This window comes from Strix aluco, chromosome 12 (assembly GCF_031877795.1).
Source record: "Strix aluco isolate bStrAlu1 chromosome 12, bStrAlu1.hap1, whole genome shotgun sequence".
NCBI lineage: Eukaryota > Metazoa > Chordata > Aves > Strigiformes > Strigidae > Strix > Strix aluco.
In genome coordinates, this window is record NC_133942.1 from 22,505,460 (window position 1) to 22,522,865 (window position 17,406).

A 17,406-nucleotide genomic window follows, 5' to 3' on the forward strand; every position below is an offset into this window, starting at 1 on the left:
TAAAAATTAACTGTGTTTTTAAGTATTTGCCAGGAAACAAAAAGTTTCCTACCTTTTACTTACAGTTTTCTCCAAACAGTTTTCCTATTACATGCACTGAATTTGGTCACATTTTCACAACACCTGAGGCTCCTCAAATTGAGAAGGATTTCTAGAGGAGCCAGCCTTACTTACAGATTAGCTGTTGCTGTTACTTGGCTAAGAATATAGCATTAAAAAGGTGTACGTACATCTTGAATAACTGCCCATTACTTCACAGCAACAGAAGGGGATGCAGTCAGGCATCCAAGAAGCAGCTCCTAATTCAAAACAAACATCGTAAAGAGCTTTAAGATATTTTGTCTCATTTAGTCATTAACCCCATCACATGTTTGTCTACTCTGAGAGTTTTCGCTTTTGTTTCCCACCAAGTTTCTGGTGTTAGCCAAAGCTGAGATACCTCAAAGGCAGACAACTGCTTTGATCCAGCATGGCAAATTCTACTTTTTCCACACAAAAAGTTACTTTAATTCACCCAAATAACCTTTCAGACTAAAACGGACAGCAGAAGTCTGTAAACAAGAATAAATTTATTTTAGATTCTTTAAAGATTTAATGATATACAAAATGTATACAGTATTATATATCCTTATAACATTTTACCTTTCCCCGTCAAACATAAAACACCATTTAAACAGCTATTGTGTTCGTGCCTTAGGTCTGTATCTATAAGATACACTACTGAATAAAAAAATTATAGAGCTATATACTGCCCTTTTAATTAAAAATTACAAATTAGTACCTATGTAACAAAAAAAATCGCAGCATGAAACTTCAGTTGGACAACAGTTTTTTCTTGCTGAATGCTCAACAATATTTGGGACAGTTAAATTACATTTTATTGGCATGAGGGTGCATTGCAATCTCCCGTACTTTACATAATGCTAATCCAACCCTAGTCTCTCTTAAATAAGTACCACAAATAACATAACATTAAAGATGTTTTCTACACAATTTTAAATACATTTAAAAGTTATGTGTACATTCTGTTTTGATATACTGGTTTTACGAGATCTTTGGAAGGCATAACTTCTGAAGCAGACACTACATACGAGGAAAAGCACTTCCAACTTGTGTTCTTACAAGGCAACTTATTTGGACCAGTACATACTATTTCTTCTATTAAATATGATTATACCAGTCTATCATGGCTTTGTTACTATTTGACAGTGACTTGATAAAATTGAAATGTATAAAACAAGAAATTTCATTATGCACAATTAGGGCCCTATTCCACAAAAAAACACCCAGCTTTACAGCCATGAAGCTGAATGCTGATTCAGGAGACACTCTCTCTCTCTATTGGAACAGATCAAGTTCCTACCTTCAACCTCAGCCTACTGGCATCATATATACAACCTCATTTGTCTCTGTCCTCTTCAAAAGGCCAGATTAAAAGACATCTGGTGAGAAAACATTAGTGGAACACTTCCAAAAACGCCCAAAGAATACTCTGGCGTTACAGAGGTAGGTGCTTTCTCCTGTCTTTTGCTGATTGACAGTAAGACTGCTGCCAAACTGACAAATGCTTTACCTTACAACATCAACTACCAAAATCCTTTTGGTTGAAGGTATATTGCACACCACAGGACTACAGAGAGAAAATTCTCCACTAAACCAAAACAAAATAAAAAATAAACCTTCTACCAAAAAGCCCCTTTAAAAACATATCTTGAATACTTGTCATCATTCCACCTTTAAAATGATCAGCCGCCAAGCTGTTCGCTGTACTTGGTTATCACAAGTTGTTGGGTCCTTAGATTGCGGACCAGCCAAATTTCCACTTTTAAGACAGCAATCCTTGTTTTGACATATCGTTCTTTTAATTATAGTGAAGGAAAGATAAGTGACAACTTTGTGACATTCCATGAAGTTTGGATGAAGCCACTGATTTGGTCACATCATTAGAGCATCAGACGAATAGAATTAGCTGAATCGGATTCTTTGGTGCAGCTTCCAGGCTGAATTGTCAATTCAGGGGAATCATCCTGAGGAAATATGATCTTGTCAGGTGTGTAATCATTCCTCTTCAGATCTGTACAAACAAAATGAAGTCATATTGATTACTATTTCTTGAGCTAGTAGAATCAGTGGGGCATAAAAGTCTTTCCAAGAATTGGGTATGCATATGTACTTATAAAGAAGAGTTCCTCAATATGCACTGTGACAGAGAAGGGTGTTTTCATCACACATGTAATCGGAAGCCTAAAGCTTTGCTTTATAAAGTGATGGAAACCTCAGATTTATTTTATTTATAGATATTATAGCCAGTACTGAGTCAACCTTCCATGGAAACTGGATTCTTCCATGATCTGTGTTGACATTACCAGCATTTACAACTCAAATTTAAAATAAATGACCTCTCCATGTGAGAAACAACCTGGAAGAGAAGCGCGAAACAGGCAGGAATCACGCAAGTTGCTTATGTTGTTCTGCTGGAGTCTAAAAGTCTGATACAGAGAAACAATTTCAAGGTTTGAGATGAGAGTAGTGTAGTCCATGCAGCAAAAATATCTGGAATTGAAAAGTTTTAACAGACTGAATTCCTGCAAACCTAGACATGTTTTTAAAAACAAACCAACCCAAACAACAACAACAAAAACAAAAAGCCACAACAAAAAACCTCAAAACAAACACAAACACCATTTTGTTTAAAAAACTTGAAGGTTTGCAATCATCTGGACCTATCTTTCCTATTTTTCCTAGGAACCTTTATCAAATGGCATATTTTTTAAAAGTAAAATTACAAAACTGCTGTTTATTACTTATTCCACTTTCACAGCTTGACATAACTATTTCATTATATGTCATACAACATTACATGGCATGAGTGTCTCAGAAGAAGAAATACAGCAATTCTTACCAGGAAGTTTAAGTTTCCTGCAGCAGGAATTACAGTGATGCTTCGCTCTGAAGTTTTTTATTGCATCCTCTCCCAAATTGGCCGGACCGAACACCATATCATATGACCTTAGAAATAAAGTGCACATAAACATGGGTTGCAGATGTTCTCTGGTGAAAATTTTATAATACTTCTCTTTAAATCCTTTTTAACCTTACCTTTTTTCTCCAGCTTTTATCACAGAGGGATCTGTCAAATTTTCACCAACACCTTTAGACAGCACGTGAAGAAAAAGTTAAATCTGATACATTACATAAATGCATTAATATTGAAAAGCCTTGGCATTCTTCACTAAGAGTTCTCAGTTTCCCCAAGAATGAAAGCAGAAAAGAAAAAAGAAACCCAACCCAAATGATATGTGAGATACTCTACCCTTATAAAAATTGCTCCTAAACAAGCACTGTGTACTTCTCAGATGTCTTCCATCTATTTTTACATTTGCCTGCAATTCCTAATTTTAATTTTCACCCAGGAGAAAGAACTTTCCTATAAAGTTCTCACAGCCAGAATATCCAACACACATTTCAGGATAAATACAGTTTACCATATTGGCACTACACAAATGTGCCAAAAAATTAAAATTTCTTATGGTTCATATCACTAGGAAAAGGTGTATATATTCCCTGTGTTGCTGTAAGATTTAATGCCATAGTCGAGCAATTAAGCTGGTGAAGAGTCTAGAGCACAAGTTTTATGAGGAGCGGTTGAGGGAACTGGGGTTGTTTAGCCTGGAGAAAAGGAGGCTCAGGGAAGACCTTCTTGCTCTCTACAACTACCTGAAAAGTTGTAGCGAGGTGAGTATTGGGTCTCTTCTCCCAAGTAAGAAGCAATAGGACAAGAGGAAATGGCCTCAAATTGCACCAGGGAAGGTTTAGATTGGCTATTAGGAAAAATGTCTTCACCAAAAGGGTTGTCAAGCATTGGAACAGGCTGCCCAGGGAAGTGGTTGAGTCACCATCCCTGGAGGTATTTAAAAGACGTGGTGCTTAGGGACATGGTTTCGTGGTGGACTTGGCAGTGCTAGCTTAACAGTTGGACTTGAAAGGTCCTTTCCAATCTAAATGATTCTATGATTAAATAAGACAACCATAGATTCAGATTAGACCAAGATGCACTAAATAACGCTTGTTATTTGTATTATAGGCATACAAATTCTTAATAAAATGCTATCACAAGAGAAAAACTCACATAACATCTACCTTGGCCCCAATCCCAGTTTCAGAATAAAGACATTACCTTGCAGATCTAGTACCAGCAATTCTCCTCTTGTATACTCATATGTCCAATGGCTGAAAGCTAGCATAACCTCCTCTAGCATGTTAGTGGGAATTATTTCATCACCGTTATTGTTGTTATATTTTCTAAACTCTCCAGTCATGCACTCTTCAACTGCAAACCACTGGCCAGCAGAGTGGCAATATAACAGGAAAACTTCCAGGAACCTAGTAAAAAGCATGCTTAATGAATATATTTCCAAAATAAATGGCAAATATATCATTACCACTAGATTTTTATTTGATTTACTAATACTTTAAATACTTTGAAACTATCATACAAAGTCTTTCATATTATCATGCTAGGGTAGAATCAGTGCAAAAAGTATCAATAAAAAATACTGCCAACAATAATTCTGCTTGACACATTCATAGTAATGTTCTGAAACATATATCCACATATCAGTACCTTAATATATTTGATCCATCTGTTAACAACCCTGTAGGCACGCTTCTGTGTCAAAAAGTGTGCAACAGAATGGAAGTTTAAAATACACTCACCTTGGAGAGTATGGAATGGATTTGGGCTTCATTTGATTGAAAGCGAAGGTGAGCTTCTGTGCTGCTCTCTGCTGCTGGATTTCCTACAATTCAAAGCCCATATTTCATTAGCTGCATTATGCGTCAGGGAACATTAAGGACCCAAAAAGGCAGCAGGAACAGTAATGTCTATTCCCCCAAGACAGCGTAACAAATTACTTGGTTTTTAAATTAAATCTACATCATAACAGTTGGAGGTCTTTAATTAAAGTAAACCATACTGGAGCAGAGTTTTTAACCCTTTAGCTCGTACCAAACCCCAGACTAATTTTTTTTTCTTTCTTTAATAAGTATATACTGGGGGGGAGGCAGGGGGAGAGGAGAAGAATTCCTGTTTAAAATATAATGCCTGTCTATGTTTCATAATTGACAAGGATAAAACTTACTCTCAAGCACAAGTGTAACACAGTGTCCTCCTTATAAATACTTGACCAAGTATTCACAACTTCAGGAAGAAAAGACTTGATGATATAAAGATGTCCTGATTTCAGGATATCATATTCTGACCATGTGCATACTACTTTAAGAGCTCGACGTAAACCTCCTCCCATCTCCTCTTTACTTAAAAATTCAATTTTAGCACAGAGTCCTAGTTGTGACCAGGAAGACATGCTGTTGTTCAAGATGCTGGGAGAACTTTCTTCAAGGCGATACACAGTGACTGGTTCACCTATAATAACAGAAAGCAATTACTGCATTTAATTTTCCAAGTTTAAAATTAAAAGCACTGAAAACACAGTTTCTTAGATTTCAACATGCTGCAGTATTAAGTTGTTACTCACATCCTGAATTCACAAAATAGTTAAACTACCCAGTGGAAGACACCTCTCCAACTTCTTTCATACAGCAGCAAAGTAGTACAGCAGTTTTGTCCTCTTAATTAGAACTATTAATGACACTGTTCAAACAGCATTAAGAACACTGAATAAATATTTCTTTATACTTTTTATGAGTCAAGACAACTTAAAGGAATCCTTCCGGAATAGTTTGTTATAAAATCTGTTAGTACAATACTATCATCACTGTATCATCATTTCTGAGGACAACTACAATTAAATCTAGATTTCATAATCAAGTGAGCTGCCCTAGGAAAGGTGTCATATTCATTTATATTTCTGAGTGTTGCAAGACAGACACTAGGCTTCTTTTAGTTCACTACAACTTTAGTTGGCTTGATCATTCTATATTAGAAGGAATCTGTACAGGGTTTAGTTTTGTTTTGTTTTCTTCCCCAACTAGCTACAAGAAGTACAATTCTTACCTCTTGGAGGCACAGGAGTGAATGGAATGCTCTGCGATAATCTCATCAGGTTATTTCTTTCTACGGCTAGAGGAAAATCACAGCATTTATTAAAGTTTAAGTCTCTAACAAGTGTCATTAAAAATATGAACATTAGTTCAGAAGAGGGACTGACCTGAGTAATAGTAATTGATATCCATGATAGGCTTGAAAGGAGAAGCAATGCCTGAAAGAGATTTGAAAAAAAGAAAAAAAAAAAGGAGATACTGCTTGCTGCCTGTATTGTGTATTAAAATTACCACATGCAAAGAACATTTGCCAAGTAAGTGTAAACCAAGAAAAAGGTTTGCTGTGCAGAAAATTAAGTATTATGCTTAGCTCTTCAGTACCTCGGGGGAGGATTTAAAAATTGTAGTGCTCAATGGTAGGCTTTTTTTTTTTTTTTAAATCACACTATTATGTGTCTATTAAATTACAAATTATCAGTAGTTAAACACATTCTCATACAAGACCCAAACAGTTGCTTATATGAAAAGCTCCCAGCTTGTTTACAGCAGAAACAAACTTACCATTCAATGCATCGTCTTCAGATGGCCTGTGAAATGCCACAAAACCAACAGTCATTACTTCTTAAAAACTTACATTGTATTCACCGATTTTGACACATCCTCCTAGGTCACCTTGTTAGCCTCACAGTACTGCTTTTATCCTATTTTTCAAGGGCAGTACAGGTTTCTTAATTACAAAATAGTAATGGAAGGCTGTTAAGCAATCTCATGTTTTTAGAGCTACACTTTAAATACCACCAAGTCACGCACAACATTATGTAAAGTTTGCATCACAAGAGCTCATTCCCACAGAGGTGCTTTAATTAAAACTTGTTCACAACAGCTTACCCTTCTGTTATCAGATTAATAAGGTAATGGCTTTAACAGTTAACTCAGGGGATAATTGTTAACAAGAGCAATGTCTGCACAGTTTCAGAGAAGGCTTGCAGTTTGAAAGGTTGGGTAAAGACCTTTACCAGGAAGCTAGCTCCTTAATAAGTGTCAACACAGTCATTTTCATTTAAGGGCATGTTTTGCCCTCTGACATGTGACCCCATTAATCTAAATAGAACCTGTCAAAGCATTCCAGTGAACACATTCAGTTATTTATTAGAAAAAAACCCTTAAACCTTGTTTTTTCATTAAATGCACCTGAATACTACTATAGCCAAAGACAACAATCAAAAACAAATCAAAAACCAGAGTAATAAAATTGCTCCATTAGTAGAAAGCTTACTTACATCTGACTGCTATTTGAAGGTCTACCTTGTAACCAATCCTTTAAAACAAAGGAGAGGAAAAACAAAGGTTTCAGTTTTGTATGAAAAACAGTATATTTAATTGGAGGTGGGGTGGTAATGTGTTTTAAGATCTTACAGTACAGCCTGTTTATCGGAAATACTTCACCAGGCTGTACTGAACTGTAATTGAACGGGAAGACTCCAATATAACTGAGGAATAGTAATTACAATTAAAAGAATAGGTAAGGCTATATATTCACTACTGTTCTATGGATTACATCAATAATTATTTTCTTTAAAAAGTTGTGTTTTTTTCCATAAACTGGAAGCAGCATGTTTTCACAATGAGATATGCACGGTATGTAGTAGAAAACATGCACAACTTTTTCCCTCAGCCAAAACAGGTTCCCTTCTGTTGCCTCCTTGAACAAATGAGACCACAAATCAGTATTATTCTTTATACAATCTGTTTCTTCTCCTTTATTTATTCAGTTTCTAGTTGTGCTTAACATCAACAAAAAAGGCAGATACAAACCGTCAGTAAGGCTGCTTTAGAGTCCACTTGCTGAGTGTCTTCACTCGATGCTCTTCTGCTCTTGCTGTACACTACGAATGGAAGAGATTCGGAATTGGACACAGAACAGCATGTCTCATTGTTACTTACCTATTTCCCAACAGAGTGAGCAACTCAGCAGCTTAATGTGGCTCTCAAAATAAGCTTGGTCCATAACTATCTTATTTTTAAAAGTTTCCAGCACAGGCCTGAACTAGATCACTTAGCTTTTCATGACTCGCTATCTGTGGCAAATACAAGGTAACAGAATTAAGCTGGCCTGACTAGGAAAACCACAGTGAAACACAGGAGCAGATTCAAGTAGCACCAACCATTAAAATATTTCAAGATGTTTTAACTTTTTGTTTTTCCTTTTTATCTTCTTAAATATGAATTATCAACACAATTTAAAGATAAAATCAGGTGACTTGAAAAGACAATGCACTTACGTTGCTCTGAATGGGCTGTCAGAGGGTCAGTAAACCCACCACAAGAACTAGATTGTCTTAGACCACAGTCAGTTTGAAGACCCTACCAAAAAAAAAAAAAAAAAATCATTAGTCATCATTATCATTGTTTTCAAATACTGCTCTTCTGGCACACAATCTGCACAGTTTTCTTTTCTAGAACTACCTAGGATTTTTTTTTTTTTTTTTTTTTAAAAACTTCTGGATGTACCTCAAATACCTTGCTGCACAAAAATGTACAAGTTGAGCGCATAATTCAGTTAAAACGCTCTTCACAGTAACCATCAGCTCTAATATTTTCAGGCACACATTAAGACTACTGACCCATACTGAAAGAGTTCTTTTAAAGAGAACATTACAATAGGATACAACTACATAAACATACATTACACTGGATCTCTACAAGCACTAAGTTCAGCTATTCTGTCACGTGCCTTTGTTAGCTACCAATTCCCATTTAAGAACATGGCTCTGGCAGAAACCAAAGTTCAGTTTGAACCCATTGAAAATAGGAACAAAATCTAGAGAAGCCTTGCCACATAAAAACCTACAGTTTATGAATTACATTTCCTTATGGACGTATTCCTCAATAATATTTACATATTTTCCAAATATCTACTGAGATGGTCAGCTTTTGACAACAAAGTATTTCTTCTGCAAAAAAGAAGAAAGGCAGTTTCATGACAAACTAGAACTACACGTAGACAGGCATAGGGCTGGAACATTCCTCACAACCAGCCTATTAATTCCAATGGTTACCTGAATAAAATGTAAAAATTCAAGATTCTGAAGAATACAAAACTGGAACTTTGAATGCTATGCCCTGCTTTTGATTCCAAGATTTACAACAGTTAGGAAATTGTTACCACCCTTTTTTACCCTTCCCTCTTAAGGAATACATCCACACACACCTAAATGCATACACACAGGCACATGTATACATCTGTGTGTGTGTTTAAGAGAGTGTGTGTGCGTATATATACGCAAGAAAGACTTTCTTTACATCCCCAAACATAAATACTTCACTGGAACGCAACACAGAGAATGCACCTGCTGAAAGTGTCTTCTGAAGACCCATTTTTAGGTCTATATGCATTTCAGTGTTCAGCATACATCTTCAGCATCTTACCATCAATGACTGTAGTGCCTAAATGAAAGGTAAGAATCAAACCAGTCCCACCAGTTAAGATGGGACAACTCTATTACTAAGTGTCTAAGAACAGCAATACTGTCCGGAAATGCTACTGGAGTCTGCATCCCAACAGTACCAAACACTGGAGCTATTTAGACCTACATCAAGGAGACATCCAGCTGTATTTGTACAAAAGTTCAGCTGTACAAATTTATATTTTTTTTCTTTTTTTAAATCATGACCAGGGTTTATATATATTTTTTTAAAAAAAAAGTCATAAGCAGGGTTTACTTATAGATAACGATATAAGAAAACAGAGTTCCCTGTCTTCACTGTAAGAATACATTTTGCATCTGGTGAAAATAATGTCTCTAAATAAATGGAAATCTTCTTTACTTACTTGAAGTCTGGTTGTCTCTATGCCTTCCAATATAGCTTTTTTGAAGTCTTCCTGTTGCTCCTATTTAAAAAAAAAAAAAAAAAGAAACCCAAGCAAATTGTAAATATTATTACCAAAAAAAGCATACCAAAAATACACATGTACAAAAACCTTTTTGGTCACACATTATACTTATCAGAAGGTCCAGAAGGAGCAACTCAGCAGAGCACTGACATTGCAAATGGTCAAAGCCAATTCTCAAGTCAGATTCTCCCCTGAATGAGGGGTAACTGCAAATGGTAACTTGTATTTATTAATTTATCTTAACAGCTACAGTGAGAAAACTAGCTTTTTTGTATATACTGTAGCACTTGGAGGACAGGTTTGTTATGATTAATAATTTTAGTTTGACAAATTTACTAGAAAGGCCTTTTCTTGAAACATAATGAACAATTTTTGTCACTTTTAAAAATCATATACACTATCATCTTGCTCTATAAAATATCATGTAAATCACTGAAATCTTCCTAAATGCTGATCTTGAAATTTATGAGTGTGAAATGCTTCATTAAACACTAATTATGGATACATAATTTTATCTTAATTCACAGTTATAGTCATCTCAGCTTTCATAACCTCAGATCTTGTTCAATATTTCATTAGTATCATATCATGAAGCAACAGTACTTGATGTGTGGTTAAGGTTGCATGACTTTTCACTAGATTTTTTGTTATTTAAGTCATAAAACAGATACACATTCCTTCCGGGCTGCATTTTGCAAGTTCTTTGTATTTGCCCTTACACCTTTTCAAAACATATTGTGAAGTTACAGTTCAAAAAAGATGATCCCCATTAACACGTTTGACAAAGTCTTCCCTGCTTACCTCAATATCAGAACTCCTTTCTTTAATTTTGCTTGCTGCCTCTTTAAACCGCTGTAACTCCATGCTGTCTCTGTGACCTTTGACACAGTGAATTCAAAAAGAGTATTCAAAATCAAAGGCAACCTCCAATGGTCTGACCATGCCAATAGTGTGCATCACCACATCAAAGGGTTACAAACCATCTAAGTCACGTGTGCCTGTTAGCACTAGACAAGACTTCCAAACACACTAAAGTAAAAATCAGTGTAACAAAATAGTAATATGAAACTATTGCTTTTCCCACATTAAGGCATCGATTACCACAATTCAAAAAGCAAAACTAAAAATCTAAATTTTTACTCAAGTGTATGCTCCTCACATGAAAGGAACAGGGCAGTCTGAGTTACAGTATTTTTATGTATGACAAATGAAGGAAAAGCAGACAGTTTTCTCGAGGTAGCTTTTACAATATACCCTTCATGCTTCCAGCTGCAAGAAATACTTTTGTGAATTTTACCAAGCATGTGGCTACATAATGAATGAAAATCTACTTGGCTTCACAATGGAAAGCTGCACCTTTTCACAAGTTTTATAAAACATGGACTGTAAGAATGAAGAGTATGTTCTAAATGCTAGTGATGTCAAGAGGACCATACACTAAAAATTTGGCTCCAGTAAAGTAAGTATAGTTAGTATTCAAAGTTATTAGTGGTAAAGTACATTTAAAGATTAGATAAGAATTATACAATTACTGTCCATTATTTCTGTTTAGTCTTGCTTTCTGAATTTAAAAAAATGTTTTTTAAACCGTGAGGAAATTATAAACAAATAGCTAGTGAGTGTACAAATGTGTAGCTACTCTTCCTACACATACATAAATCGAAAAATGCTAGTGCATGTAGGTAACTTCTCAGAACTCCAAGTTTCACAACAGTAGAATAAACTCTTGTCTAAATATTTAATTTTTTACATCCTCAACAAGCCTTTGGAAAACACTGAGACATCCCTGAACAACTGGGGCAAGACAACACCTCTGCAGGTAACCTGACAGCTCCAGATTGTGATCTTCTGCTACACACTAAGTGTTCTTAAAGCATTATCTACTTGACAGAAACCAGTTAGTAAACCCACACCTGTGTTTTGCAATGAATCTGCCACTGTTTTACCATTCAAATATGTAGGTAACGCTAACCAAAAACGTGCACCTTTTTACTGTTAAGCAAAACTTGAGGGAAGGCATAATGCTGTATTTAATAGAAGGACTTTGGAAACTTCCAAAACAACTGCCAAAAGATACATTAGCCTAGGCAACAGTGGAAGATCCCAGTTACAACAGTGTTTAGAAACATAGTATAGGAGGATCCCTCAGCTTGACACAGATACCACAAAGATATTTGTCCAGGATTCCATCAGCCTAAGTCTTCTGTAATTACGTCAAGAAATAGACAATATTTTTGATTTATGCAATGAGAAGGTAGGAGCCTTATAACGAGTCACAAAAAGTTTGTCTACAATGTCCGTACCAAGTTGTAGAGCTGCTAATTGCACAAAACTGCTATACTCAACAACTGGCTAATGTTTTTCAGAAAAATATTGTCTATGTGACAGAATTATAAAGAAATGATAATTTAAGTAAAAAAAAAAAATAAATCAAGCCACATAGGGAAATTAGAGATGTTAAAAGCATGAAAAAGCAGAGCAAAATGGTAGAATAAAGTCACCTGCAACCGGAATACACCCAAAATACTATACAATTCTTGGTAAGTCAAACCTTGTGGCTTAGATTTGGTCCACAGTTTATGAAGTAGTCCCATAAGGATGTTAGAACATAAATCTTGGGTTTGTAGTTCCATTGCATGGACATGCTGACTTTTGGAAAGTTCATCTTTAATATTCAATTTTCCACGTGAGCCGCCACAGTTGACTGTTGACATCAAGTCGCCAGTTGACAAAGAGAACTTCATTTGGGAGTTGTTCTTCAATAAGTTGACAGAGGACTGGTGATCACATCTGTCAACTCTGCAGCTGTAGTTATCATTAGTGTCACTCTCATCATGAATAAAACCACAATTAACGTATCCTCCATTTTCAACACAAGGTTGGGTGAAAGCAAGGCAAGCAGAGCCAGAAGCAAGAGGATAAGAGCAGCTAATAATGACTTCAGGACATTCAGAATCTACTTTGTTATACTTACCCACAAATGCACCAAATTCTACATTATTATCTCCTTCTGTAGCCTTAGAGAAAACAGTCTCTTCATGCCTTGCTGAAGAATCCAGCTGACTTTTGCAACTGGGCCGAGATGGAGTGCTAACAAAAAATTTAGCTGTTGGGGACGTTACGTGTGGCATGCTGTTGGATGAATTGCCTAATTTTTTACTTTTACCAATGGATTTTGAGATCTCTGCAGCCTGTATTCGTTGGCGAAGTTCTGGAGGGGAAACAGCATTTGAAAATAAGGCACTGCCTGAGGAACCTGCCTCTTGAAAGTTTATTTCTTCTCTTCGGGGAACTGGAGCTAACTCCTGACCAATTGTCTTATGTTGCGCTTCTTTTTCATCACGTATAGAAATGTTACAGAGTAAAGCATTATTACTTTCAAGGCCTCCTTGCGGAAAAGAACCGAAGACATTTCCAATGCTGTGCTTCTTCCACACAGAAGATCTTAGAGACCCATCCTCAATGAGGTTTTGTGCCAAATGTTTTGAAATGCTCAATTCCCGAGTGATTTCATTATGAACCTTGCTAGCTTCTGAAGCTTTCTGTGCAGTCAGTGTTTTCAGAGTATCCACAGTTAGAGCAGAGAGATCCTGTAGGTGGCCAATCTGTGAATCTAAAGACTGTAATGACCGTTTTATGTAGTTGACACGATCACCAACTTCCTTTATCTGAATGCACATTTGTTCCACCCTAAGAAAAATCAAATTATGAAGCAGCTATGAAAAGCATTTTTCTCAATATGCAAAAGAAACATCTTTGTAACCCTTTCTGCCCATTTAATGAGGAAAAACCTAAGAAATTTCAGGATGGTATACACTATAGTATTGGACTGTTTTGTAATACAACATTTGTACATACTTCTGAATCACAGAATTTAACATACACATCAATAGAGGGCCTACAGTACTTTTTCAAATTTATCAGTTTACTAAAACATCATGAGAAACTAAATAATACAATTGCCTCAGCTTACTGAGTGCTGCTACAGATCACAAAGCATCAACCACATTACTGGTTTCTGCACAGCAATAGGAAAACATCATCTAAAGTTTGCATAAATACTTATGTTCTTGAACTGCATTTTACCCCCCTTAAAGCACAAAAACCTGCAAAAGTTCTAAGCTTCTCTATTCAGAAATTTTATTTGTAAATATTCTACCGTTCAAATGTGACTCGAATCCTCTCCTCACTTCCAGAATGAAATTTATCATCCTTTTCATTGAAATACATCTCAACACACAGCTCTTCAAAATCATGAAGTTTCTTTTGATCTTCTTCTGTCAGGAAGAGTTCTAAAGAGAGATTACACAGTTAAGATGATGCATATGTAGTGAAGTAGTACAGATGCTGGAAACCAATAGTCACAACTTTACAAAGGGTGTTAAAAATAAAAAACAAACCAAAACCAACAAAAAACCACAGTGACACCCAAGACCCTTCCTCTCACCTTGCTAGAAAAAAGTTCAAAGTCAAAATTTCCACTAAATAAAAATAAAAATAGTAATTCTGAGAGGATCTGCACATAATATTATCATTCCTTATGTTCCTACCCTCCAATGCCTTTTAATTTGAGGCAGAAGCTAGATTCCTTAGCTGGATTTTATCACCTGTGGAACATATTTTTTTTCTTTTTAAATTTTCAAAGGGTTTCCAGCAACAACAGAAGTTTTCCAGAATAAAAAAAATTCTTTCCCCATTAAACTAACAGGAAATCTAATCTTGTTTTTTTGTTTGTCTGAAGTTAGTTAGAGTGGAGATTTCTAGGGTCTGTACACTATACCCTTCATAAAAACACTGGGACTTTGAACAGAATTAAGAGTCTTAATATTTAAAACATGGAAAATGAAGACCTACTTCAATTTTCTTGAGAATATACATTACAATCAAGAACACGGCACTTTTCTGACAGTTTGCTTTAATCACATCAAAAAAGTTACTGCAATTTTTTGGATAATAGCTGTTCATACTTGGCCCATCTGAAGTCTTGTCTGTCTTTCTTCTTTTACATATACAACAGAACAGGGAAGCCATGTGGCTAAGAATAATAAGTGGTGGAGGCAGAACAGGTTTTTCATGGTAGGCCATAATGAAATGATAGCGTTGATACTTCCACACAATGTTTGAAATTGCCTTGACTTGTAAATACACGTTGCTGAAAGGGAACAGAAAAGTATTAACACAAAAAGGTGGTTTTTGGGGTCGTCAGAGGGTCTGTGTGGAGGAGGTTGATGCTTGGGTTTTTTTAACACTTTGATAAAACCTTGAATTCTGAAGCTAGTTAAGTAAGAGACACATATTTGGTTTTTACTGCAAAATTATTTCTGTGGAAGTTGGAAACACATTCAAGAAAACATCATGATCCAAAGCAAGGAGAGGGTTAAAAAAATCTCATCTGGTAACATCTCAGCACCTTTCCTCAGAAATAAATTACACTGAGATCAAATTTCAAGTTTGCCAAACAAACAAAAAAATATTTCTAACTAAACCTGGATTTTTGTATCAGACCACGTTAATTCTACAGTCTGCCATTCTTCAGGGTTAGTGAGCTGCTTATTCCCATAAGTCAAACACTTGCAGAGAACGATAAGAGACAATTTTCTCTACTACAATTCAATTCAACCAACTACAGAATGTTCAATGAATTTAGGAACACCAGTCAATACACAGATGAAGAAACAATTTTGTTTGTTTTCTGACAAAGAGAAATTATAAAATGCTTTCAAATTCTCTACAACTTGCAATTCCCCTGGCTTCATAGATTTGACCCATACCAGTCACATCACACACTTCCCTACTTAGTCACTGGTTTGCAGTGAAGAGGAGATGAAGATCAGCTTTAGAACCTGAAAATACTTCCAGCAAATGGGATTGCTTTGAACTGGCATCAGTTCTTCTAATCTTGTCATCTTATTGCAGTGAAATAGAAGCTTATCAAAGGATTAGCAAAAATTAACAATTATCCATATACTCACTTGAAAAATGCAATAAGGAGATTAACCATAATTATGTACTGTACAAAGAGGTAGACAGCTTGAAGAAATGGGGTCAGCCATGTTCCTGGGCCACAGAGATGAGCAACCTTTTCATCAGAATTATTTGCACATACTGTGTTGGGGAAAAAAAAGATACAGAGAAAATATGTACAACTTTTAGAACGTCCAGCAAGTACAGAGGGAAATATAAAGACTGCAACAATCAACTATCATCCACTGGTTCTGCAATTCAAAATGTCTCCATGCATTTAGGGATATGGTAGAACAATACAGGAGACACAGTTTCTGGTTAATACTACGGTATAATCGTATTATCAGATTTTAAAAAGCATAATACACCACCACAGTCAAAATTTTGGCGTGACAGCTGTGGGGGAAATTCCAAAATTTTGCTAGAAATAGCCTTGTGAGAAGTTGTGATTAATTAGAGGTTTCATTCTAAGCCATTCAAGCTTTATAAAAGATAATTAAGTAGTAAAGAAATTATACAGCTGCAACCCACAAAGAAGAGATAATCAAATTACAGAATCAATGTCAACAATACTGGGCAGTTCATTTCTTAAAACTAGAATTTCATAAGACCTTGAGAAGATCTTATCAGAGTAAGTTTTCTCCTTCCTTGCTTCAAAACTGTAGTGTCTTACCATCAATTTCATAGGCATACACTTCACCAAAAATCATCCAGTATGGATGAAACACAATATCTCTAGCAAGAGTCCAAGAGGGTGCCTCATCAGGATACAATATTGCCTTCCTGGGAACACCAAAACTAAGTAGTACAAGTGCCATAATCACCACAATGTAAAACATGTTGGCCACCTATTAACACAAAAAAGTCAGTTAAACCACAAGGTCATAATTATGATTTCACAACTTTAAACACTTTTACAGTGACTGTGTACGCTTTATGAATTCTATGTATTATATAAGGAAAACAGTCTAGGACACTTAGATTTCAGTCAGAAATTTTTGTTAAATAACAAACCCTGTAAAAAATTTTGTTTTCTTCCTGTACTTTCTTATAGCATATTTAGTATCCTCAGCAAAAGGCAACTGAAAGGATTTCCTTTGTAACTCAAATACCTATTATGTGGATGAGTAGCAGCTGATAAAGAGAAACATTCCTTTCTACATGCACTCAATAGCTGCACAAAATGCAGAGGGCAGAGGTAGTTTTCCAAGGGCCAAAACACAGAACTTATGCCTCTTGTAAGAAACCAAGTGAGAAATGAGCAATTTGATGACCTCATTTTTACAGAATGACAGGGTTCAACTTTGTAGGAACCATTTTATAGGGGGAAGAAAAACAAACACCCCCTTCCACCTTTGTATATACAGTTCTCAAACCTTAACATCTTTAACAGTTAGAATAGCTCAGTGACAATAAAGCTATGTATTTTTAAATTTAAACAATTTGAATATTTTTTGTGTGAGGAAAGACAAGAACAGAGCCACAATTTAGTCCCAGTCTTCCACAGCACAAAACACTTGCACTAGAGAGAAGAAAGGCAAGAA

At 35.7% G+C, this 17,406-nt stretch overlaps 1 protein-coding gene across 5 annotated transcripts in view; it reads right to left on the bottom strand.

The window, feature by feature from the left end:
• Positions 1 to 550: 550 nt before the first annotated feature.
• TRPM7 (transient receptor potential cation channel subfamily M member 7) overlaps positions 551 to 17,406 on the bottom strand; it is a 60,885-nt gene continuing 44,029 nt past the window's right edge. For 2 of the 5 annotated variants that reach the window (XM_074836992.1, XM_074836991.1), the window contains 19 exons: positions 16,536 to 16,710; positions 15,871 to 16,003; positions 14,866 to 15,050; positions 14,058 to 14,190; positions 12,873 to 13,588; positions 10,700 to 10,776; positions 9,836 to 9,895; positions 8,286 to 8,367; positions 7,819 to 7,889; positions 7,284 to 7,321; positions 6,565 to 6,590; positions 6,171 to 6,221; positions 6,017 to 6,082; positions 5,142 to 5,425; positions 4,717 to 4,799; positions 4,178 to 4,383; positions 3,100 to 3,151; positions 2,903 to 3,009; positions 551 to 2,074 (listed from right to left, as the gene is read on the bottom strand). In XM_074836992.1, the coding sequence (XP_074693093.1) occupies positions 1,944 to 2,074; positions 2,903 to 3,009; positions 3,100 to 3,151; positions 4,178 to 4,383; positions 4,717 to 4,799; positions 5,142 to 5,425; positions 6,017 to 6,082; positions 6,171 to 6,221; positions 6,565 to 6,590; positions 7,284 to 7,321; positions 7,819 to 7,889; positions 8,286 to 8,367; positions 9,836 to 9,895; positions 10,700 to 10,776; positions 12,873 to 13,588; positions 14,058 to 14,190; positions 14,866 to 15,050; positions 15,871 to 16,003; positions 16,536 to 16,710 (2,676 nt within the window). In that variant the 3' untranslated portion in view covers positions 551 to 1,943. Of the gene's footprint in view, positions 2,075 to 2,902; positions 3,010 to 3,099; positions 3,152 to 4,177; positions 4,384 to 4,716; positions 4,800 to 5,141; positions 5,426 to 6,016; positions 6,083 to 6,170; positions 6,222 to 6,564; positions 6,591 to 7,283; positions 7,322 to 7,818; positions 7,890 to 8,285; positions 8,368 to 9,328; positions 9,451 to 9,835; positions 9,896 to 10,699; positions 12,704 to 12,872; positions 13,589 to 14,057; positions 14,191 to 14,865; positions 15,051 to 15,870; positions 16,004 to 16,535; positions 16,711 to 17,406 lie in introns of those variants that run through there. The other 3 variants (XR_012624795.1, XM_074836993.1, XM_074836994.1) reach the window with 3 other exon arrangements.